General features: G+C 47.2%; 1 protein-coding gene across 3 annotated transcripts; it reads right to left on the reverse strand.

Moving 5' to 3' along the window:
* Positions 1-1,181: 1,181 nt before the first annotated feature.
* POLDIP3 (DNA polymerase delta interacting protein 3) lies at positions 1,182-24,360 on the reverse strand. Of its 3 annotated transcripts, XM_061418739.1 has the most exons (9): positions 24,190-24,360; positions 11,778-12,168; positions 10,938-11,024; positions 9,875-9,970; positions 7,865-8,044; positions 7,200-7,277; positions 5,566-5,695; positions 4,427-4,493; positions 1,182-3,448 (listed from the first exon to the last, which is right to left on the reverse strand). In XM_061418739.1, the coding sequence occupies exons 1-9, from the start codon at positions 24,246-24,248 to the stop codon at positions 3,271-3,273; spliced, it is 1,266 nt and encodes a 421-aa protein (XP_061274723.1). In that variant the 5' UTR covers positions 24,249-24,360; the 3' UTR covers positions 1,182-3,270. The 3 variants fall into 3 exon arrangements, with proteins under 3 accessions (XP_061274723.1, XP_061274724.1, XP_061274725.1); XM_061418740.1 differs by lacking the exon at positions 10,938-11,024; XM_061418741.1 differs by lacking the exons at positions 9,875-9,970; positions 10,938-11,024.
* Positions 24,361-24,558: the final 198 nt, after the last annotated feature.

The following is a 24,558-nucleotide window of genomic DNA, read 5'->3' on the forward strand; positions in this document are numbered from 1 at the left end:
ATGAATTGCAGCACGCTAGGCTTCCCTGTCCATCACCAGCTCCCAGAGCTTGCTCAAACTCATGTCCATCGAGTTGGTGATGCCATCCAACCATCTCATCCTCTGTCATCCCCTTCTCCTCCTGCCTTCAATCTTTCCCAGCATCCAGGTCTTTTCCAATTTCGCATCAGGAGGCCAAAGTATTGGAGTTTCAGCTTCAGCATCAATCCTTCCAATGAATATTCAGGACTGATTTCCTTTAGGATGGACTGGTTGGATCTCCTTGCAGTCCAAGGGACTCTCAAGAGTCTTCTTCAACACCACAGTTCAAAAGCATCAATTCTTCAGTGCTCAGCTTTCTTTATAGTTCAAGTCTCACATCTATACATGACTACTGGAGAAACCATAGCTTTGACTAGATAGAACTTTGTTGGCAAAGTAATGTCTCTGCTTTTTAATATGCTGTCTGGGTTTGTCATAGCTTTTCTTCCACGGAGCAAGTGTCCTTTAAATTTCATAGCTGCAATCCAATCACCATCTGCAGTGACTTTGGAGCCCAAGAAAATAGTCAGAGAAAGACAAATATTGTATGAGTCCACCTATGCAAGTAGTTAAAATCATGAAGACAAAAAGCAGACTAGTAGTTGCCAGAGGCTTGGAGGGTGGAAGGAGAATGAGCTGGTGTTTAATGGAGAGTTTCAGCTCCGTAAGATGAAAAAGCTCTGGAGATGGATGGTAGTGATGGTAGTACAACTCTTGTGAATGTATTTAATACCACTGAGTTACACTTAAGACAGTTAACATGATAAATTTTATGTATATTTTATCACAAAATCAAAAAACCTACCAACTAACTTTTTTCTAGTACGCAGTTGATCTAAGAGGTAAATTTTACCCGTAAGTGTAACTTCAAGGCAGCGACTCCCCTGTTCCCTATGAATAGACCTATGTTCGAGTTGACCATGCTTATACTCGTGAGGCACTTTAGGCCCAGGAGGTACCGAGTTTCTGTGCTAGGTCCTTCCCAGACATTCATGCTCATATTCTCTCAACTGTGAAGACCAAAATTCAAAGAGTCCTGTGAGGAACTGTCTGAAGGTCATAGCTGGTGAGCAGCAAAGCAGAGGCAAATCTCTTGTTTTCTGGTGCCAAATTCCAAGAAGCCCCTTAACGTAACCTTTTAAGAAATGACAGCTCAAAAGTAGGAATAACAAACGTTTATTCAGAAATGGATAAGTAACACATAGTCTCCTCCATCCCTTAATGCCTCTTCCTCTCCTTTTGGAAAAAAAAAAGAGACAAGACAGGGAATGTAGGGGAGTGCGAGGTGGAGAGGGACACAAGGACTGGCCTACCACCTTCTCTTCTGTTTCCCACGATGACACCTGCCTGTAGAACGGGGGAGAACAGACTCTACCCTGCAGTGGACCACACAGCCACCCAGAGGACGAGGTCCAGAGGGCCGGTGGGAAGATAAAGGCATACAGGCAGGGTAGTTACCTTCCCTACTGAACGCAGAGTCCAAGCAGTGATCTGTCTGTCTCCAGACCTGAGAAGCCAGCTCCTAGTGTCTTATGGACACTCTCTGGGGTCAAGAAGGGGAAAGTGTAGGAGGAATGTCTTCTAGCTGATGAAGAGAACTCAGTTTGCACCCATTCAAAGAGGGAGAAGAGAACAAAAGCAGCCTTCTTCAAAGTACTGGAAAGTGGACCACCATCAGGCACATTCCCTGGACTTCCCAAGCCTGGGCAACCTCAGAGCTGGAGGACTGAGCTGAGTTCACACCTGGGTCCTTGCTGCTTGATCTAACTCTGTGGAAATTTGAGTTTCCAGGTTTTTCTTCGCTGGACTGGCCCCAAGTAGGTCATCAAAGACTCTGTCTCAGGTACCCCCTACACTTTCTAGGCTTGTGCCTTTTACACTATTTACTTACAGAATCTTGCTCCCCAAGACTTGCCAGCTCTGCTAGGCTGGATTCCCTCTACAGTCCCAACAAACCAGCAAGAAACTGAGGATGAACACCCCTGGAGTAATGCTGTTCTGGTGTATTCAGGGCTTCCCCTTTGGTTCTAGAGTTGTGCCCCCAATGCCTGGAAGCACGCTGAGGGGACAACCTGTCCACTTGCCTGCAAAGGCTGCTCCGCTCTCTCAACTCCCTCCCCACCGCCCCCTGCTCCCCTCCCACCTCAGTCAAGGCAGGAAAATGCCCCTCTGGTCAGGATGGATGGATGGGTCACTCATAGTAGTGGAGACAGTGCCCTCTGGTGGCTGCTGAATATCTGCCACCTCTCAGCATCCCTGACTATGGCATGAACCTGAGGCCAGGGAAAAAACATCTTGGAGCAAGCCAACATCCCTATTCAAACAACCCCAAGGTCCTCAGTGTCATAGAACAGGAGGCAGACCCTTTGAAAACCCAACTAGCAGAGAGCTGGCATTTGTACCAAAACCAAGTGTGATGAGTGCTAGGCTGGGTGAGAAATGGGGGGGCTAACAAGGCAGCCCTGCCCAGCAGTGACACTCAGAAGGCCAAGAGAGCTGGGCTGGGCCACTCGGCACAACTCAGGGGAAGGGGAAATGTAAGCTTGAGAATTTATTCTGGGTTGACTGAGACAGTAGGGTCCCCCAAACCAAGAGCTAGGGTACACTCTTCCTGGCAGAGCAGTATCCTCACCCTGCCCTTACCACAGGGCTCTCTCCAGAAAGCACTGGTCTGGAGCCAACTGCGGGGAGAGGACAAGGAGCCCGTGACTTGATCCCCACCTAGGCCATCTCCACTGACCAGGAGAGTGAGTGGCAGAGCTTTTGAGCTGATGTGGTTCCTATTAGGATGGCAGGGGCTTCCATTCCCTACTTTGTTTGAAAAGTTTTAAAAAGAGAAAGGGGAGTCAGACCCTCACCCTGAAGAAAGCAGTATCCTTCAAATAGCCCCTGCCCCGAGTTCTATGGGGCCACAAGAAGGCCACTCAGAGAATTTAGGGCACCATTTTCAGATTTTAAAAAATCTATTTGGGGCTGAGTTTAGGGAGAAACACTCTGAACAACACAAGTCTACCCTGGTGATGAGGTGGAGAGAGAAGAAACGCACTACAGGAAATGTGAGCACATAGAAGAGCACAGGCAGAACACAACACAGAAAGGCGGCTGCCGTCCAGCGAGGAGGCTTTCTACCCCCGGTGACCCTTCCTGCACGCGGGGGCCCCCAGCCAACGGCCCATTGGTCACAACTTTCGTTTAAGGAAACAGAGCCACCCTCCTCCGCCCCCGCTTCTGGCTGTCTCGCTCCCCCGCTCAAAGTTTGATTTTGAATTCTGTGGGCTGTGTGGTCACAGAGGCCCCCGATGACTTGAAAAGCGCCTTCAGGATGGTGTCAGGATCTACTTCGGCTGGAGGGTTGGATGAGGGGGCAGAATTCACTCTGCGAGGCAGCTCACTCTCCTTTTTCACTGAGGGGCTATCACTCAGCCGTCTGTAGAGAGCAGAGAAGAGTCAAAATCCTCATCCGGTTCCCCTTCAGTGGAGAAGGGTCCCACCATTAGCTGGAGATCTGTTATAAGGTAGGCACCAAACATAATGCTTTCCGTACCCTTTTACCCTATTTCTTATAGCAAACCTACCATTCTTTAAATTTGCTAAGAAAGTTGAGATGCAGCCTGCTAAGATCTGGGGTTTTTTTTTAAGTTTAAGCCTCAAGGATAGCCAAACACACATCAGCTTATCACACATTTTGAGAAGCCCAGTAGATTTAACTGGGTCTAGCTCAGTGGTTCCCAAATCCACTAGGTCATAAAACCCACATTTTTCAGAATACAACTTAATCCTGGAACACAGTTTAAGAAACTCATCTAAATCACACAATTCAATATCCAGGATTCAAACTGCAGTCTTTCTAAATTTCAAAGTCTATTACAGGCCTGCCCCTCACTACACCCATGTTGGCAAGCCTAATATTCTCCCTGGGTCTCTGTCTCCTCCTCAAAAGGACCTCCTTTTACATATCAATCTAGACATTTTCTGCATCTCAGGCTTCAAAAAGTCCTCAGTCCTGGGCCAGGCATGTACACTGGGTGTGTAACAAAATAAGGCGGAGCACCCAGCACAATCCCCATCAGAGTCAATCATGAGGAGGGGGGTTTTCTGCTCATCTGAAGATGCACACCCAATCATGCAAACAGAGACACAACCAGCCTGCTCTCCACTTTCTAAATTATAAGGCAGGGAATGAAGTTAAGTTAGCCCCTGTGGGGTCAATCTCCTGTAGAAATGATATAACAACCCACTCTGTACAAATTTAAGCCTCCTAGTCGGCTGGCTGCTCTCAGAGCAGAGGAAATGGAATGGAGCTGTGATGCAAGCATGTGTCTCCTCAGAACAGAGAGATGACCATGCCCAGTAAGCGAGCAGAAAAGCCCACATGGTGCCCAGCACCTCTGCCTTTGGAACTTACAGCAGGATGGGCTGGTCTGAGGTGATAACGTTCCCATTCATGTGGAGGTTGCACTTCATTGGTTGCCCTGAAAAACCAAGAAAGAAAAAGCTCTGTCATGAGCCCTCAGCTCCTCATGGAAGGACAGGGACTGCCACTTTTGTTATCAGGAGTCAAAGCACCCACCGCCGGCAGCTCTGGCTTCACAGCTAAGGCTGGGGCTGTCAGGTGTCAGCAAAGCCCAGAGACTATGAGGGTTATGAGGTCCATGAAACTTCGGTAATGACAGTGTCAAGAAGCAAACTGGCAACAGACCCTGCTTTGTGCAGGAGGAGATCAGAATCAAAGTAAGGGAGAAAGTACACACAGCATGAAACAACCCAGACTGGTTGTGAAGCAAGTACAAAGGGGAAATGCTTATGGTACAAAATTAAGTGAAAAAAAATTTGAAAGCGTATGTTCAGATTTCTACTTTGTCCATGAAAGATTAACCTTACAAGTACCAGACTCCCACTTTGCATTTTATGTAGTAAGTATAACAATAACAGCACAAAAAAAGGGGAAAGTGGGAATAGAGCCTTATTGGAGTAACATTTCTAAATTTCATTGTGGCTACATTAATATTAATGTGAAATAGACTCTGATAACCTACAATATATACTATAAATCCTTGAGCAACTATTAAGAAAAGAAAGTGACTCAAAAAATATAGTGGAAAAAATCATTAAAGGAACTAAAATGCTACACTAAAAAATACTTATACAATGCAAAAAGGCCACATAAAATGTATGTAAATGGATTAAATAATACAATCAAAAGGCAAAGGCTGCGATAACCAACAAGGGATCTACTGCATAGTATAGCACAGGGAACTATTCTCAGTATTTTGTAATGACCTTTAAGGGATAAGAATCTGAAAAAGAAGATATATATAACTGAATCACTGTGCTGTATATCTGAAACTAACACAACATTGTAAATCAACCACACTTCAATTGAAAACAAAACATCACTGCTTATTCTTAGTACACAGGAGGCCCTGGAGAGTTTAAAGCACTAGGTAGATGCCCACCCACTCGTCCCAGAGGAGGGCTTCCCCCGAAGGCCTGCTGTGAGCGGCGAGGAGCATCGAGGTGAGGAGGCTGCTTTCTCTGACTTACCATCCAGACACCGGTTGTTGTACTTCTTATACGCGGTGATGGCATCGTCCTTCTTTACAAACACCACCTCTGCTACCCCAGGATGGACCAGCCGAGCACGCTTCAGGGCTCCACAAACACAAAAAAGCTCCTATGAAAAGCAAGAGGGCTTGGGTTGGGAAAGAATTTCAGGTTGTTGTTCTCCCTGCCTGCAATTCACACATTTCAGACAGGGCTCTGGGTTGACAGGTAGCTTCACTCTGATTGAACATGCCAAGCAGCCAAGATTTCAGGAAGGCTCCATGTCAGGTAGTATTCCTGGGACATCCAGAAGCCTCAATCTGGGGCCAGATGGACAAGTTGTGCTGGGCCTTGTGATCCCTATGACTCCAAGTCACCCCCAAAGTCCTCCTGCCTCAGTGCCCACTTCCTCAACAAGGGTAATAGTTATGGAATATGGTATTTCTGTCAAGAGTGCTGTGTCATGAAAATGGATGGACATGTAGGACTCCAGTGGATGTCCACATGGATGGACAAAGAGTGGTTAACATATCACCCGGGAATCAGAAACAAAATTCCGCAGTTCAATGCAGGGTGACCAATTATCCTGGTTGGCAAGATTGAGGGGTTTCAACTGAAACCATTTTCAAGGCAGTGCTTTGTACACGTGTCGTCATCATCCTTTACTCCCATCCCTCACTTCTCAGATGAAGAGACTGAAGTCAGAGAGGGAACACAGTATGGACACAGACTGCAAAGGCTAACTAACAACCACACCATTTCTTCACCTGCAACTGCCTTCACAAGGTTGTAATGAGGACAAAGGGAAGATCTGTGAAAACGTCGTTGAAAAGATTTCCAACAATAAAAGGGAAAATGGTACATATCAAAACCAAGACACAAAACTGAATACTAAGTGTGATCCTAATTTTATTATTATTGTTTTTAAAGATCTACTTTAGGCCATGCTGTGCAGTATGTGGGATCTTAGTTCTCCAAGCAGGGATTGAACCCAGGCCCCAGCAGTGAAAATGCCGAGTCCTAACCACTGGCCACCAGGGAATTCCTCTGGCTCTGGTTTACAGGCTATGAGGAAAAAGGGTTAACATATCTGGCCTGCCTGTTCTCCTTTGGAAGTCCTGCTTCCAAAGTTGACCCTTAGCTCACGTTTGGGATCTTGGATTCTGGGAGGGCGCTCATCACCATAACTGGTAAGAGTGGCAACTTGCAACTAAATTGTGCCAACAATGTGCTTCCTGCCAAACACTTGATTTCCTTCTGTGTCTGGAATTTTGGTATGTGGCAGGCAGACGGTGCATATGTGATTAGTCCCTGAGAAAAACTCTGGGGACTGAGTCTCTAATGAGCTTCCCTGGTCTTTACAACTGACTGCTGGGGGAGTAAGTGCATCCTGTGTGACTCCCCTAGGAGAGGACTCCAGAAGTTTGAGTCTGCTATCCTCTAGCTTTTCCTCCACAAGTTGTCTCCCTCTGCTGATTTTGCTTTGCATCCTGTAATGCATCTCAGCCTGGACACAACTCTATGCTAAGCCCTGTGAGTCCTCTTAGACAATCAGCTAACCTGGGGGTGGTCTTGGGGACCCTTGGAACAGAAGTGGCTTGAGATCTGAAATTCTGGCAGGCCACAGTACTCACAACAATGTCCTCCTCGGTGACTCGAGGGTGCAGATTATTCACGGTCATCTTGGTGCCTTCCAAAGGGCTGAGGACAGGCTGCCACAGATAGAAGAACGTTACCAGAAGTTACCAGAGAACAGAACGTTACCAGACAACAGCTGTGCTCAAACGGCAGAACTCATTTCAGCAAACGACCAGGAAGGCCCAGAGGAAACCTCTATGGAGAGTTTCCTACCACAGCTGGGCCCCTCTAATCATGTCCCAGTCAACTTATGCTAAGGAATGGAACTTCTCATGTTGCCCAAATATTCCAGGCCCTTCCAGGCCTGAACCTCTGCACAGAATGCCACTCGTGTTTCAAGAACCATCCGGCTCAAATGGCACTTTCTCCTTAAAGCCTTCCTGTATCCCCGGTGGAATGAGAGGCTCTTTCATCGGTGCTCCTGGCAGCCCTGTGCTGTGGCAGACACAGTGCTCTATCTGCAGCTCTGTTTCCCTACTGGCTTGCCTGTGGGCTCTCTGAGGGCGGGGTCTACTGGATCTTGGTTTGCTCATTTGTAAGACAGAGGTGGCAACACCTACCTCCCAGAGGCACTATGAGGACCCAACGAGATGCACACTGCCCACCCAGCTCAGGTTAACTCTTGACTAGTGTGAACACTTCTCCTTCGCCTTCACCTTACCTCTGCAGGCGGCAGCTCTTTGGGGGGCTCCTCCTTGTTCACTAACGTCCGGGACATGTTGGTCAAGGCTTTTGTCCGAACAGAGGAGGAGAGAGCAGGAGCAGTGTACGCATCATTCTGAACCACTTTGGTGAGAGGAAGGGCCTTGGACATGGACAGCTTGGAACCGCTCACCCCGGCCTAAACAAAGAGGCAGACAGCAATCTGAGAAGCCAGGGACCCAGATACCCTAGGTGATTGACGACCCCCAATCTCAAGGCCTCCTACCTCCCCAGTTCCATTACTGATCTACAGCCAGAAAGATACCAGCTGCCAGGGAAGGGACAGGAGAAGAAAAAAGTAGACTGCACACGTGCTCACAGAAGCCACGTTCCAATGTAGGGAGCCCTTGGCAAGAAGCATCCAGGCAGTTCCCGAACAGAAGCCACAGCTCAGTCATACCATTTAGATTTGATAAAAACCTACAATCTGGAGTTAGAGTCCAAAAGCTTGGAGTCAAGTTCATTCCCAGATATGCTTCTATCACCATGGGCTGGCTGGGACTAGGAAGTTACTCTGAAGAAGGCCCAGACCCCCGCTTTTTGGTACCTGTTCTAGTCATATAGAGGAACCACAAGTAGCTCACCTTTGCAGCTCCCAGATGGTCAGGTGCAGGCTAGCAGAGTCAGCACGTGCAAATCAGCAGAAACCGTTCCCTCCCTCCCTCCCCTGCTACCCTTAACTGGGGAAGTGATCCTTTAGAAATATAAACCAGCGAAGTGCCTGGTTTTAATGTGTCTGGAGAAAAAAAAATGTGTGAGGCAGAAGCGGTTAGTGGTCTTGCTGACTGAGGACAGTCTACCAGGCATTGATTCATGGAGAAAGGAGGAATGCAGCGGCCAGAGAGACAGATGATGGAACAGAGTTAATTCACCAGCTTCTCCCAACCCAGGTGACTCAGTGTGGATCCCACACTTCTCAAGCTGTTTCCTGAGTTTCAAGAGCCAGCAGAGTGCAGTGGTTAAAACGTGGCCTGGGAGCCAGATTGCTGAGGCTTAAATCCTAGATCCACTACTTACAAGCTGAGCAGATTTATTTAACCTCTCTGTGTCTAACTCCTAGTCCATATAATAGGGGTAGTAACAGTACCCATCTCACAGGGTGGGGAGAGAGGGAACTCATTTTTAAGTAAGTTAATATAAACAGATTTTTCCAATTAGAGTTAGCCACTAACTAACAGTTAGCTGACAGCCGCCCTGGTAACAGACACAAACACTCTAATGACTAGAAAGGCTCAGCCCCTTTGTAACAAACTGGCATCATTCAGCTTCACATTTCAAAGTTAAGAGCTTCAAGGGTAACCAAGAAATTGGTCCACATATTCAGTGCAGTGACTAAAACTGAGTCTTTGGGTGCCTGAAGACCAAATAAAGGCATGGGTACCCATGTCTTTAGCGTGGGTACCCTCTCGCCTCCTATGTGTGATTTGGTTCCATGCACTGAGCCAAGCAGTGCAGAGCTCCCTGATGTTCCCAGATACACCGCTTTCTTTCCTTCTCTGCATGGCAGAACATCCATCAAACTTTCCCTCCACGCAGGTGGCACCTGGTGGAGCTTTCAGGAAAGGTTCAGTTTATTCTTGCTAACACATCAACCAATGGAATCCAGACTCAAGGATGGGGCCAGAGCTGATGACCACGGAAGGAAGGGAACCAGCAGAATGTCCTGCCCTAAAGGAAATAAAATGTGATTCTGTCCTGTGGGATCACTCACATTTCCCCTGAAGTCTCCAAACACAGCAGTTGGGAACTAAAGTCTGCACTTCACTGTCTGTTGGATCTTGAACAAGTCCGCTGACATGCTAAGCCTCAGTATTTATAAAAACCAGGGGCTGGATTAGTTCCGGTTCTAATAATCTTAGGACCCAAATAAGGAAATATCTCTGAATTGAAAGATCCTACTCTCCACCACATCTCCCATGCACCTGATCAGACACACACAGAGTGTTAAGAAGAATGTAAGATGACATACCATGTGGTGGAGAAAGCTGCCTGAGGCTGCAAATTTCATCTGTTTAGTAGGAATGGGAGCTATAACATCGTCATCATCATCCAGGTCGTATAAATTCTGAAAATAAAAAAATACATGCTAATGTAGCATGCAGGCTCTCAGCAGACATTTGGAGTAAGGACAGCAGGGAGATGAGAGCTGGAGTAATTAAGCAAGGCGTAGGGAGAAGTATGTACACATGGAGTGCCTGGGCAAACTGGCCTGGGTGACTGGGGCTCAGTTCTGGCAGGCTCCCTGCCCGTAAGAGCCAAATGAAAAAGCTGTGAAATTTCAGGTACATCAGAAGTACCTTTCTACAAGTCGGCAATATCTATTAAGGATCCCTAAAATGCCTGTTTATATCCTTTGGCTTAGAAAGTCTGTGCCAGGTAATCCGGTCTATAGAAATAAACTCAAACTGTAGAAAGAGCTTTATCCTCCAAGATGTTCATAGAAGGATGTGTAACAGTGAAAATTACAGGAAAATGGTTGAAGTCAACTAAATGTCTACTCAATGGATCAAGCAGTTATTAAAATGTTTACAGTAAATGTGAACCACAGAAAAATGCTTGAGTTATAAAGTGAAAACAGAACAATATGAAACTGGATAATAACATAATCACAACTACAGCTATGCATTAAATAAATAATAATCTCTCTCACATATACACACACACAAACAAGAAAAACACAGGAAGAATTCAGGGCAGAATTTCAACAGGGGCTCACTATGGACAGCCATAGTATAAGAACTACCCCCATCCCCCCCAATCTTTCTGTTTTGCTAATTTTCTATAGTAAGCACACAGTACTTTTACTTTAAAAAAATAAAAAGATTTTCAACATGCCTCTCTGCTTCTATGCATTCAAGAAATTTCTTCTCAAAACTCATAAACTGCAAAGTGTCAACCTCCAACTCTTCAAATTGGAACCCTGGGCCAGGCCTCAGTTAATCCACTTGGAAGATCACATCAAAACACACACTTGTGGGCAGTCTCTCTCTCTCTCTCTCTCTCACACACACACACACACACACACACTCCACCTGTTTGGCCTGGTGGTTATTGACGACATTGATCCTCATTCCAGCAGGATGAGCATGAATTGGTGCCATGGCCTTCTGCTGTGGAACCTAGAAACACCCAGTGGTCATAATTCATCCCACTTGGCCTACATGCGTTCTCTACAAGTAGGGGATAAATGAACTTTAATATGGTGGGCATTCAGTTTTGGTCTGTAGTAAAAGGTCCTACAGAGTGCCTCATTCGCAAAGCAGGAAAGCGACAGGAAGACTCATCATCCCAGAGATCATGTAACAATGTACCTGCAGGGCTCAATGAACCTGGCTTAATAAATGTTCACTGCTTCAGTAGTTCCTATTACCAAAGTTGCTGTGAAGATTAAATGATACTGTTTCTATTCCCTTTGGGGCAGTGGCTCTGCAGGTGGCCAGGACTCTGCACTAAGAGCCAGGTCTGACAGGGCTTCTATCCTGATGCGTCCACTGACCAGCTGTGTAACTGTGCACAAAGATTCACATCTTTGAGACTTAGATTCTCCTTTGATAAACTGTGGTAATAACTGGGGTTGCATGAGGAATAAATATTCAGTGTCTGCACACAGCACTAGCTCAACTAGTCTGTCCTCTCCTCTCTTCCCTCTACCACTATTTCACCTGGAAAGTCACTTAATTTCTCTGGACAAATCCCCACCACCACCCCACCCATTTTCTTTTACACAAAACTGAGATGATATCTTGCCTCCACATATAGTTACTCTTCAAACAGTTGGGGGGACTGTCATTTTGCTTAAACACACCTGGTCTCTGCCTGATTCCACAGTTGTTACTGGTTTCGAGGAGTTTTTGGCAGGAGTCTCAACCTACCTGGATGGTTTTAGTGAGCTTCAGAGCAGGGGTCACTGTCCCAATGGGTGGGCTCATGAAGGCAGCAGGGGAATTCCGCTTCAAGCTGATTTTCTCCCGGGCATCAGCAACCTGGTGGGGCTTCTGGGGCACTGTGCTCTGCTGCTTGCGCGAGTTCAGCATCTCTCTGGCATCCTGCACTTTCCCTTTGATCCGGAACCGAGCATCTTTCTGCAAAAGCTTTTCCCGGGCATCCTTGACTCCCAGCTTGAGGCGGGCATCTGAGAGGCCAATTTTCTGCCGGGCATCAAACCTCTGCTGGAAGGTGGCTGTGCGTGCTGGCTGGCTAAGAAGGCTCTGTTGGATCCCAACACGCGATCGGACACCTCCCACTCCTGGTCTGGCATTGAGCCTGCAAATAAAAACTGCAATATTAAGAAGATCTGTATATCAACAGTAGCCTGTGGTAGTAGTAGAGTCGGGGTAATACTGGGAACAAAGGAGGTCCTGGAGAAACCAGAAAGCTGCTTCCTCTTAGAGGAAACAATTCAGTCTATACAGAGACTTCTTTCACAGTTTTATGCCTTTTAAGTCTGCATGGTAAACAAAGGGAGGAGGGCCTGGTGGTTTCTATCATTAGGCAAGACTGCTTTGCACCCCAGACCAGGTGTTTTGAGACACTATCATGGATAATAACCTCTAAACAATACCAAATGAAATAAGAATATTTCCCAGATATCGTAAACCCACACAGCGAAAGACTAACTTTAGTTTCCAAAATTCTTTCATTCCTTGTTCTCCATCAGCCCTCTCAACACCCTGTGAAGCAAGCAGTATTATGCCCATTTTACAGTGGAAGACACAGGCTTAGAGAGGTTCAATGATCAACAAAGGGCGCCCAGCTGGCCTATGACAGTTTCATGTCTCCAGGGCAGGTAGACACCCCCAATGGGCTGGGACCAAGAAAGTCAACACATGGGTCTGTCTCGGAGTCTGAGGTCTAATAAAAACATAAAGACTTGGAAGAAAAGAAAAATAACCACTGCCTGAACTGTTTCTATTCATAACACTGTGACTTCAAATGTGTAGGATTTTTCCACATGCCAACAAATTCTCCAACTCTCGAGATACAAACTGGGTGTCTGACAGCCCAATTTTGACACTACCTACCTAGAGCTGGCACAGACTCCACTGGTTAAAGGCTCAGTCCCACAAAACTGCCCTCACTTCAGAGAACAATTTCAAGTCCTAGGCTTCCTGTTCATTTGACAAAGGTTATAAAATGGAGGGTTCACGGGACCCTCCCCTGAAGTTAGATAATTTGCTAGGGTAGCTCACAGGACTCTGGAAAACACTTTACTTATTATTATTACCAATTTATTACAAACGATACAACTCAAGAACAGCCAAATAGAAGAGATGTATAAGGCACTGTATGGAGAAAGGGTATGGTAACACCACCCTCCTGGCACATGGATATGTTCATCAACCCAAAATTTCTTCAAACTCAACTGTATAAGGGTGACTATGGAGGTTCTATTACCTAGCATAATTGATTAAATCACTGGCCACAGATGATAATCACTTAATCTCTAGATCCTCTTTTCTCCCTGGAGGTCCAGGGCAGAGAGTGGGGGTGGAGTTGCAAGTTTCAACAAGCTAAGCAGGCCTCCATCTTTCTGGAGGCCAGCCTCTGTCCTGAAGCAATCCAGGGGCCCACTGAGAGCTGCCTCATTAGAACAAAAGATGCTCCTAATGCCCTTACCACTCAGGAAATTCCAAGGGTTTTAGAAACTGTATGCCAGGGACAAAGACCAAATATATATTTATTACACTCTGACACAACAAAAACATCAAGTTCAGAAACTTAAAATTGGAAAGGAACAAAACTCCATTAAATAAGCCCCATTCTCTTCTGGGGCTCCTTTGTTGGCTCTTCAATGACTTTAGAGTAAACAGAAGAACCCTTCAAGTATAATCCTTAAAGTCCTCCAGGGGGTCTGCGGGCTTCTGCTTCACCCCACCTGCCCACACCACCACAAGCCTCCAGCCACACACACACTCCTCCTGTGGCAGGTGCCCTGCCTGGGGACACAGACTCCCAAAGCAACATCTCCTTTTTGGGAAACCTTCTCTGATCCTTCCAAGACAGCCCTCCTTTGTGCCTATTATCACGACTGTTTGTGTTGTTCTTTTCTTTCCCCACCTTGGACTGGGAGGGAAGGGGCAGATGGGGATCACTCCTGTTTCAGAGCCCCGTGCTTTGTAAATGTTGCTCAGACCTGGCTCAGTATCAGAAACATCTAAGGAGCTTCTTAAAAATACAGCTCTCTCTTTAAAAAAATAAAGGCAAGAAAGAAAACAAAAAGATACAGCTCTCCAAACCCTACTCCAGAGCTACTGAGTCCAAAATTTGTGTAAAGGCCTGGGCATATGCATTTTTCACTCCACAGGTGATCGTGGAGGATAGCAGTGCTGAGACTCTCTGGCCTGGAGTTTAAGGCAAAACTGCTGAATAAACAAGTTCCTGCATCATGTCCCACATCACAGCCCAAGCCTCCCAGGAGGCATTCTTCATCACCGGCAAGCCTCTGGGTTCTCCTACTGCCTCATGCTTCCTCAGCTGGAAGCTGGAGCGAGACTTTCTCAGCTCTTCTGCTAAGAGCAGAAGCACACCCAAAGGTGAGTCTTCCTAGCACCAGTAAAAGAAAATCTGGACCTTCATCTTGTTATCCAAGCACAGCGGAAAAATACCTGCTGCTTCTAACAGGCCAGAGCCAGACCTAAAGCAGTGATGCACAGTACCATTTTACTTTGAAAATCGACAAATTACTTTAGGATTTAAGTACTTTCCAGTGGGTTTACACAAAAAACAGGTGGGAGAGTGGAAGGGGTCATTTACAGAATCGATCAGATTAGGCTGAAGGTGGGTGGGACTGCTTGTGCATCCCTGCTCTGTTTTCCCATGTAGTCTCTGGGAGACTGAGGTGCTAGAAAAAGCAAGGCCCAAAGGAATGAGGTGTTTAGGGAGACCAGTAAGCACCGTCAGGGAGAGGGAAACAGCTGTGTGCAGCAGGAGCATCTATTCGTCCCTGAACTGGGCTACCCTAGGCTTTGTAGCCTGTGAAGCCATGGGAAATAGTGAGGCTATGCTCTGTGGTAAGCACAGAAAACTGTAGCTACAGAGGGGCCCTTGGTATTTATGGAGAAACTCTGTAACAAAGCCCTGTCCCCAGGACCAAATGGCAGGTAAGGCCTCCACTAAGATTTGTTTGGTGTTTTTTAAAATGCTTTCAACTCCCTGTATCTGTTGATGATGCCCATCAAAGAAAAGCAACAGGTTGTCGGTTCAGACCAGGGTCTACTACTGAAAGTCTACTCATAAAACGTGGGGAAAAGATTTGGATCAACATTTACATGCACATCCAGATGAAACCCGAGTTAGTGGAAAGCATTCCAGATGAAATTCCTCACTCGTCAAGCACTGGAACCCTCTGAAGGCAGAGGCCTTGGGTACCAAAAGGAGCACAGTGAGGAACGGGATGCCAAACTATGGGGTGGGGTGGAGCAGATGGGACATACAGATCAACAAATAATCAGCATGCTCCCACTCTAGGAGAGGAAGGGCCAAGGTCTGTGGGCTATGCGCAGCCTTCCAAGATTTCTGGAAAGAGTAGTGTCAAAGGACATCCTCAGTTCAGTTCAGTCGCTCAGTTGTGTCCAACTCTTTGCGACCCCAAGAATCACAGCACACCAGGCTTTCCTGTCCGTCACCAACTCCTGGAGTTCACCGAAACTCATGTCCATTGAGTCCATGATGCCATCCAGCCATCTCATCCTCTGTCGTCCCCTTCTCCTCCTGCCCCCAGCCCCTCCCAGCATCAGAGTCTTTTCCAATTGAGTCAACTCTTCACATGAGGTGGCCAAAGTACTGGAGTTTCAGCTTTAGCATCAGTCCTTCCAAAGAACACCCAGGACTGATCTCCTTTAGGATGGACTGGTTGGATCTCCTTGCAGACCAAGGGACTCTCAAGAGTCTTCTCTAACACCACAGTTCAAAAGCATCAATTCTTTGGCGCTCAGCTTTCTTCACAGTCCAACTCTCACATCCATACATGACCACTGGAAAAACCATAGCCTTGACTAGACGGACCTTTTCCAAATATGGAAAGGACCCCCAACAGCCCACAGCTTGCAGCTTCTTTGCTCTTGGAGCCCTCAAAACACTGGACAAAGCTTCTATCAAAGCACTTACCATGCAGCATCACAAAGATTTTTACAAGCCTGCATCTCCCACATGACTAAGAGCTTCTGAGGGTAGATCCTGTGTCTCCTCCTCCACATCAATAATGCCCCAGAGGAACGACAAAGGCTCTAAGAGCTCTGTCAGGGATCCACAGGGCTTCTATCTTATCTTCTCCTTTTAGGCTCACCATCTCTGAGATTACCTGCCATCAGGTCCACCTTATAGGGGAGAAACCAAATCAAAGAGCACAGTCTTTCCAATAACAGATTTCAAGCTTCCCTCTTTCCTACTCCAAGCCTCAGGGGAGTTAAGATGGGAGAAAGGATGGCTGCCCTGGAAGAGCAGTCCTCAACTGTGCCCTAGGATCCTGGCCACCAACTGCTCTCCCAGCTGAGAGAGGGCACCCACAGAGCCATGGCACAGGGGCCCCTCTGGTCCTTACCCAAAAAGTGGACCCACAAGGGTCTTGTTGAACTGCAGGCACTTCAGGAAAGGCCTTCTAGAAGAGAAAGCAGCTGGTCTCTGACTGAGTGGACATTACAAAGGGAACCAAGCTACATAAACGCTGACAACGAAGGCATCACTGATGACCAGGTCCACCACACAGGAGGGGTCAGACACATCCACATACAAATGTGAGCAGGTCCTGAATGAAGATCTCCTATCTTCATCTGTCTTCTCTCATCACCAGGGTACCCCTACCACAGGCTCCTGATATTTATAACTATAGGAGGTGCGGTGATCTTATCATGTAATACACCATGATCTTCAGTTCAGTTCAGTTGCTCAGTCACGTCCCACTCTGCGACCGCATAGACTGCAGCACGCCAGGCCTTCCTGTCCATCACCAGCTCCTGGAGCTTGCTCAAACTCAGGTCCATCAAGTTGGTGATGCCATCCAACCATCTCACCCTCTGCTGTCCCCTTCTCCTCCTGCCTTCAATCTTTCCCAGCATCAGGGTCTTTTTCTTTTCTTTTTTTTTTCATCAGGGTCTTTTTCAATGAGTCAGTTCTTTCTATCAGGTGGCCAAATGATCTTACCACACCATAAAACTGGGCAAATCTAGACCCCGTGGCATAAATTATGCTTTCAAAAAATCTAGTTACCCAATTTCACCAATCAATTAAACATTACTACCAAAAAAAAGAAACAAAGGAAAAGAAAAAGCTGTTGAAAGCAACTATTTTGAATAATTAAAGAAACAATGAGATTCTTGAAAACAAAATTCATATCCCTGGACAAAAGATGAGGAAAGGGGCAGATTCAAAGTTTTCTGGTTCATTCCAACTGGGTCTGAACAGTAAACCTTTGCAGTAGGAGGAGCAACGGAGATTAGGTCTCTGCAACCTTAATTTACTCATATTCCTTAACAATTTCCCTTCTCTGATAAACTGTAATGGCTGTTTGAAATGTCAGTACTGAGAATTCACAGGAGTTTGTGCTTGATAAGCAATGTCTACCATGGCCAAATAAGGGGCAACTGGCTACTACGGTTTATGAAAAGATTTTACAATGGAAGCACTCTCAACGAATCATTTTGAGCACTTAACTGCAGATCCATAAACTTTGCCTCACCTCCTTTAACCCTCACAACTCTGAGAATTAGATTATCCACATTTTATAGATGGGGAAACAAATTCAAGGAGAGTAACTATTTCAAATTATAGAGCTATAATGTGATTTGAGCTTTAAAAACAACAGAATGGGAAAGACTAGGGATCTCTTCAAGAAAATCAGACATACCAAAGGAACATTTCATGCAAAGATGACCTCAATACAGGACAGAAATGGTATGGACCTAACAGAAGCAGAAGATATTAAGAAGAGATGGCAAGAATACACAGAAGAACCGTACAAAAAAGATCTTCACAACCCAGATAATCACGATGGTGTGATCACTGACCTAGAGCCAGACATCCTGGAATGTGAAGTCCAGTGGGCCTTAGAAAGCATCACTACGAACAAAGCTAGTGGAGGTGATGGAATTCCAGTTGAGCTATTCCAAATCCTGAAAGATGATTCTGTGAAAGTGCTGCACTCAATATGCCAGCAAATTTGGAAAACTCAGCAGTGGCCACAGAACTGGAAAAGGTCAGTTTTCATTCCAATCCCAAAGAAAGGCAATGCCAAAGAATGCTCAAACTACCACACAATTGCACTCATCTCACACGCTAGTAAAGTAATGCTCAAAATTCTCCAAGCCAGGCTTCAGCAATATGTGAACCATGAACTTCCTGATGTTCAAGCTGGTTTTAGAAAAGGCAGAGGAACCAGAGATCAAATTGCCAACATCTGATGGATCATGGAAAAAGCAAGAGAGTTCCAAGAAAAACATCTATTTCTGCTTTATTGACTATGCCAAAGCCTTTGACTGTGTGGATCACAATAAACTGTGGAAAATTCTGAAAGAGATGGGAATACCAGACCACCTGACCTGCCTCTTGAGAAATCTGTATGCAGGTCAGGAAGTAACAGTTAGAACTGGACATGGAACAACAGACTGGTTCCAAATAGGAAAAGGAGTTCGTCAAGGCTGTATATTGTCACCCTGTTTATTTAATTTACATGCAGAGTACATCATGAGAAATGCTGGACTGGAAGAAACACAAACTGGAATCAAGATTGCCGGGAGAAATCTCAATAACCTCAGATATGCAGATGACACCACCCTTATGGCAGAAAATGAAGAGGAACTCAAAAGCCTCTTGAAGAAAGTGAAAGTGGAGAATGAAAAAGTTGGCTTAAAGCTCAACATTCAGAAAACGAAGATCATGGCATCCGGTCCCACCACTTCATGGGAAATAGATGGGGAAACAGTGGAAACAGTGTCAGACTTTCTTTTTCTGGGCTCCAAAATCACTACAGATGGTGACTGCAGCCATGAAATTAAAAGACACTTACTCCTTGGAAGGAAAGTTATGACCAACCTAGATAGTACATTCAAAAGCAGAGACATTACTTTGCCAACAAAGGTTCGTCTAGTCAAGGCTATGGTTTTTCCTGTGGTCACGTATGGATGTGAGAGTTGGACTGTGAAGAAGGCTGAGCACCGAAGAATTGATGCTTTTGAACTGTGGTGTTGGAGAAGACTCTTGAGAGTCCCTTGGACTGCAAGGAGATCTAACCAGTCCATTCTGAAGGAGATCAGCCCTGGGATTTCTTTGGAAGGGATGATGCTAAAGCTGAAACTCCAGTACTTTGGCCACCTCATGCGAAGAGTTGACTCATTGGAAAAGACTCTGATGCTGGGAGGGACTGGGGGCAAGAGGAGAAGGGGACGACAGAGGATGAGATGGCTGGATGGCATCACTGACTCGATGGACGTGAGTCTCAGTGAACTCTGGGAGTTGGTGATGGACAGGGAGGCCTGGCGTGCTGCGATTCATGGGGTCGCAAGGAGTCGGACACGACAGAGCGACTGATCTGATACCTAATTAAGGGTTTCTCTGGTGGCTCAGTCGGTAAAGAATCCACCTACAATGCAGGAGATGCTAATTTGATCCCTGGGTCCCCTGGAAAAGGAAATGGCAACCCACTCCAGTATTCTTGCCTGGGAAATCCAATGGACAGAGGAGCCTGGTGGGCTACAGTCCATGGGGTCCCAAGAATTGGACACAACTTAGCAACAAAACCACCACCACCACCACCACCACACCTAGTTAAAATACCAATAAATCAAGCATGGGTCAAAAACAACGAACAAGACTAAAAAAGTTAAGGAAGGGTGAATACTGTCCTCAAACTAAGAAAAAAAATGAGAACACCAGTTACATCCAGGGACAGAGTGCACCCTCTAGTGACCAGAGGGTGAACACACACACACTAAGGATGGTGGGCTCACCAGAGACCCATACACCATACTCCTTGTCTGGCAAGAAATGCCACCGTGATGGCCCATGCTGCTATTTTTATCTACTTGAAGAGCACAAAAGGTAAATTTTCAGGAGGGAGGTGATACAGTTGTGGAGGTAGGAGCCTAAATAAGCTACTTTCCCTCAATTACATATATCCGGTTCCCTGGTTACATCACTTCTCAACTCCTTTCATGAGCAGCTTTAGGGGGGTTTCAGTGTTCAGGATTTTTCTAATCACTGCTCCTCTCCCTGCGTGAGAAGACAGCTATTCATCCCAGCAGGCAGCGGTACTGCTTATATGGCAGGCATTAGTCATCAGGAACTTTTCAAGTAAACGTTCCTGCTAGGAGCAGGTCTCTAAAACATTGAGCCAATTCTGTTCCCCTCCTGGCTCCAATAACTGCTAAGGACTCCCTAAAAAAAGTGCAACCCCTCAGTGGAACCCCCAGTCTGTCTCCCACAGACTGCAGCCTCCCTTCCCACTGCAGACTATCTGATGTTCCTGAACACATTCTGGGTTTTTGGCCCCAGTAAACATTTGGGAGGGAGAGAGAGGAGTGTTTTTACTGCCCTGCCTCATGATACCTGTAACAGTGCAACTGTGCACTGCTTCCAGGCGCTCACCAGGTACTCTACCAGGTCCTAGGAAGAGCAGTGTGGGCAAGAGAGCAGACACTTACTGGAGCCTAAGCCCTCTCCCCCAGCACCCCTCCTCCACTGGAACCTGGCAGACACATGATCAGGGAAGGTCTGTCTGGGGCTAAGAATGCCTCACCCTCTTGGATCTGCCTGTGGAGGGCACAGTGGCCCCTGGCTCTGGACAGATGTCCAGTCCAAAGGATTTGGAGGGACCCTGAATTGTTCAAAGTGGATTTTAACCCATGGGGTCTCTGGGTTAGAATGTGTGTGTTGAGGTCATCTTAGAAAATAGAGTTTAGTTCTAACAATTACTGAGGGTTAATTCTGAACTATGTGCTTTAGAGACACAAGGAAAAACAAGACAGGATCCCCTTACCTTTGTGCCGATGTTTCATTTTAAATTATAGTTCTTCTCTTCCAAGCTAATGTAACAACTCATTTCCCTCCTCTTTGTTTTAGGTCTAATTTCTTTTACCTTATTTCAATAGGAAACCAGCAGAGAGTATGGGAGCAGAGCCCTGGTTTCAACTGGAAAATTCCCTAACCTCCTCTCCCCACAGCTCCAAGGATTCTCCATATTTGTATCTAGCTCAGAGCCACTCACCTCCAGCACACTCTAGGCCCAACTTCCCCACTAAGACTGCCGGTCATCATCTACCTGCATGGAAGCAGTGACAGCTATCCTCTGACGGTTGAACTAAGCAAACCAAAGAGGAGGGTGACTTGACTAACCAATTACATCCAAAGGAAGAAACTGACAAGAGAGGCAGGCCCACACTGCAGCTGGTGCCCAGTACTACCTGAGGAGACTCATCTATGGGTCTTGAACAACTGAAACCAATAGAGACATGCTGTGTTGGGGGAAGGACAGCACCTCACCACAGCCTGGATGAAGTATCATAAAATAATTCCCCACTTTCTTGAATCTCATGTTAATCAAAGAACTTTCTGATGATTAATTGAGGGCCAAATAATAATGATGGTAATGACACCTTTCTTGACTTACACAGTACAATGAACACAAAACAGAATAGCTGTTCTAAAGAACAAAGCACATTCCACGACTTTTGAGAAGGGGTTATTTACACTTGCAGAGGCTCAGTCCTTTGCTATTTCCTTTAAGAAAAGAAGTTTTCTGAGATGGTCATAGGCTCTTCCTAAATTATTAAGCACAAAGTTGTCTCTGTGACATCCCTATACTACACCAAGGTGCCAGTAAAGAGATTTCTTCTAAGAAGCAAGTAGAACAGTATTTATTTACTGTAGGAAATACCATCTGTTCAGACTTTTCACAGTTCTTGACAAGAACCCTAACCCCCTCACCCCCGATCTAGTTTTTCTCTGTTGGCTGTGCAAGCACAATGGAGTTTCCAGTAGGTTTAATCCAAACCCAGCATGTGGTCCAGTTTCTTTCACACTGTCTCTTTGCCTGCATTTCCCCCAATTCAATTTTTACAAAATAGCAACACAATATTCTTACACTGAAGACTGGATATTACTTCTTTCCTTAAAAGCCTTCATTAACAATAATGATGAGAGCTAACATCTACTGGGCACTTAGTACCCACTAGATGCTTTCTGAGGTACTTTAGATACATTAATTCATTTAGTCCTGACAATACCCAGTAAATATTACCCACGTTTTACAGATAAAAAAGAGAGGCATGGCATGGTTAAGTAACTTTCATATGGCAAGTGGGATTGAAACTTGGCAGTCTGACTCTAGGACCCCAATGCTTACTTATTATGTCCCCTAAAGGAGGGATTTGGGCTTCTATTCCTTTAAAGCCATCTACTGAACACTTACTATCTGGTACAGTTTAAAACATACACTCTTACATCCTCATATTTAATCTTCTAAACCACCTACCTGGAACCATTATTACAAACGAGCAAAATGCCTAAATCAGAGGTCATCAGGCCACAAAAGCACAGAACCCCACAATGGGGCCCGCCAAGGGACCAGGTCTGCCTGGCTGCAGTCTCTGCTCTTGTGGTGGATCCACACATCCTCCCTTCCCTGCAGTCCCATTCAAGGCCCAACACAAGACACTGCACACATCAACATCAACCGCAGGTACAGACTGCCTGCAGTCGGGAACTAAGGGAGTGCCTGCAGGAAGCCCAGGTAGTGGGAAGCTGGCTCCCCCAGCAACTGTTCAGCAACTCTGTGAAACCTGGATGGGCTCAGACGTGACCAGGGGACCCAGTACCAATTCCCCGCCAGTTACTAGAGGGTAGACCTGAAAGAGGGCTTCCCAGGTGGCGCAGTGGTAAAGAACCTGCTGGCTGATGCAGAAGCCACAAGAAATGCTAGTTCGATCCCTGGGTGGGGAAGAACCCCTGGAGGAGGAAGTAGCAACACAAACCAATATTCTTGCCTGGAAAATCCCATGGACCAGAGGAGCCTGGCCGGCTACAGTCCTGTGGGGTCGCCAAGAATCGCACACGACTGAGCACACAACACAACCACAACAAGGATAGAGAAAATTAACGCTGCGTGCCCATTATGAACCAGAAACCTCGTGAAGGGCTGGCTGGGGAATGAGGCGGGGGCGGGAGCAGTTGTGGCGGATCTGTGTGTACAGGTTGAGGGTGAGGGATACTTTTCACACAGTGAAAAGAATCCATCTTCGAGCCACCACACAAGGCAGTATTAATAAACATCTGCCGAGTGAAAGACTGCGGGAGAAAACAACATCCTTCTTTACAGCCTGGCTTCTCCGCAAGGACATGTGAACTAATCTAACGTGTGCTAGAAAACCACTGGCCCAGGTTTCCCATCTCCTTCACACAGATGAACTGGAGCCCCTATAGAGTCTGGAAATGACTACCAATATTTTGAGGGTCCAGAGGAAGTTTGGGTCACGGAACGGCAAACCAGCTCCGCGACTCTTCACCCCGACACAGAACAGGGGTTCTCTGCGAGTCATCAAGAAACGGCCGGCCTGCCGCCCCGTCCCGCCAGTTTGTCTCGCCCAAGCCTGAGGCCAACTCTCAGAGCGCGCCCGGCCCCGCTCTGAGCTCTCCTCGGCCGCGGGCAAATTCCACCTCAAGCCCCTCATTTGGAAAACATTAATAGCTGGCTGACAGGACCGCGCACCGGCGGCAAAGCGCCCCCGAGAGCCTGAAACGCCTCACAAAGGGCCGCGAGTGCGAAGAGCGGGGAACCGGGAGAAGGATTGGGAAATTTTAAAGGGCTGACTTTGGGTCGCGGTTTCGGCAGGAACAGACCCGGAGAGTCTTAGCAAGTCACTTCCCCGAGAAACTCCAGGCGTCCTAACTCGAAGGCCGCGCTGAGACCTCGGCGCCGCGCCCGTCTCCTCAGAGGAGGAGGGGCTGCGCCGGGGAGACCCTCCGGACGCCAGGCGGGCCGCGGGGCAGCGAGTCCCGTCCGCGCCCGCAGCTCCGCCCCCGGCGGGCCGCTCGCACAAGCCCAGCAGGCCTGCCCCTTCCTCGGCGCCAGCCGCACCAGCCTCCTCCGGCCAGCCGGAGCGACGGCGCCCACAGCCAGTGGGCGGCCGGGCGACCTGGCCCGCGGCGGCGGCGGCGGCCGGGCCAATGAGGAGCGCGGCTGAGGGAGGGGGCGGGCGCAGACTGGCCCTCCGCGTCGCTCCCGGGCCGCTCCCCTCTCCGCCCCAAGCCCCGCTAGGACGAGGACCCTGAAACCCGAAGGGAGAAAAGGCCACTCACCGCCCCTTCGATGCAGCTCCTCGCTTTCGGATGAGCTCGTCCAGAGAGATGTCGGCCATCTTGCACCGCCGAACGAGCCGAGAGCAGCTTAGGTTCCCTCAGCCTCCGAGCCCGCCCCTAAGGTCGCTGTGGAGCGACTAGCGGCTTCCGGCGTTCGCCAGATGAACTCTCGCGACAGTTCAGACTGAGAAAGGAACCGGAAGGGGCGGGGCTCTCCCCGTGAACCTTTGCGAGCCGGTTGCTTATCTGCATATTGTAGTCCTACCTTTCCCCCTCTCTCGCAACTGAAAAATAGTAAAATGAAAAGCGACATAAAACAATGAAATGAATAAGGCAACCTTCAACGAACAAAGTACGGGCTTTAACGTT

This window comes from Bos javanicus, chromosome 5 (genome assembly GCF_032452875.1).
Source record: "Bos javanicus breed banteng chromosome 5, ARS-OSU_banteng_1.0, whole genome shotgun sequence".
Lineage (NCBI taxonomy): Eukaryota > Metazoa > Chordata > Mammalia > Artiodactyla > Bovidae > Bos > Bos javanicus.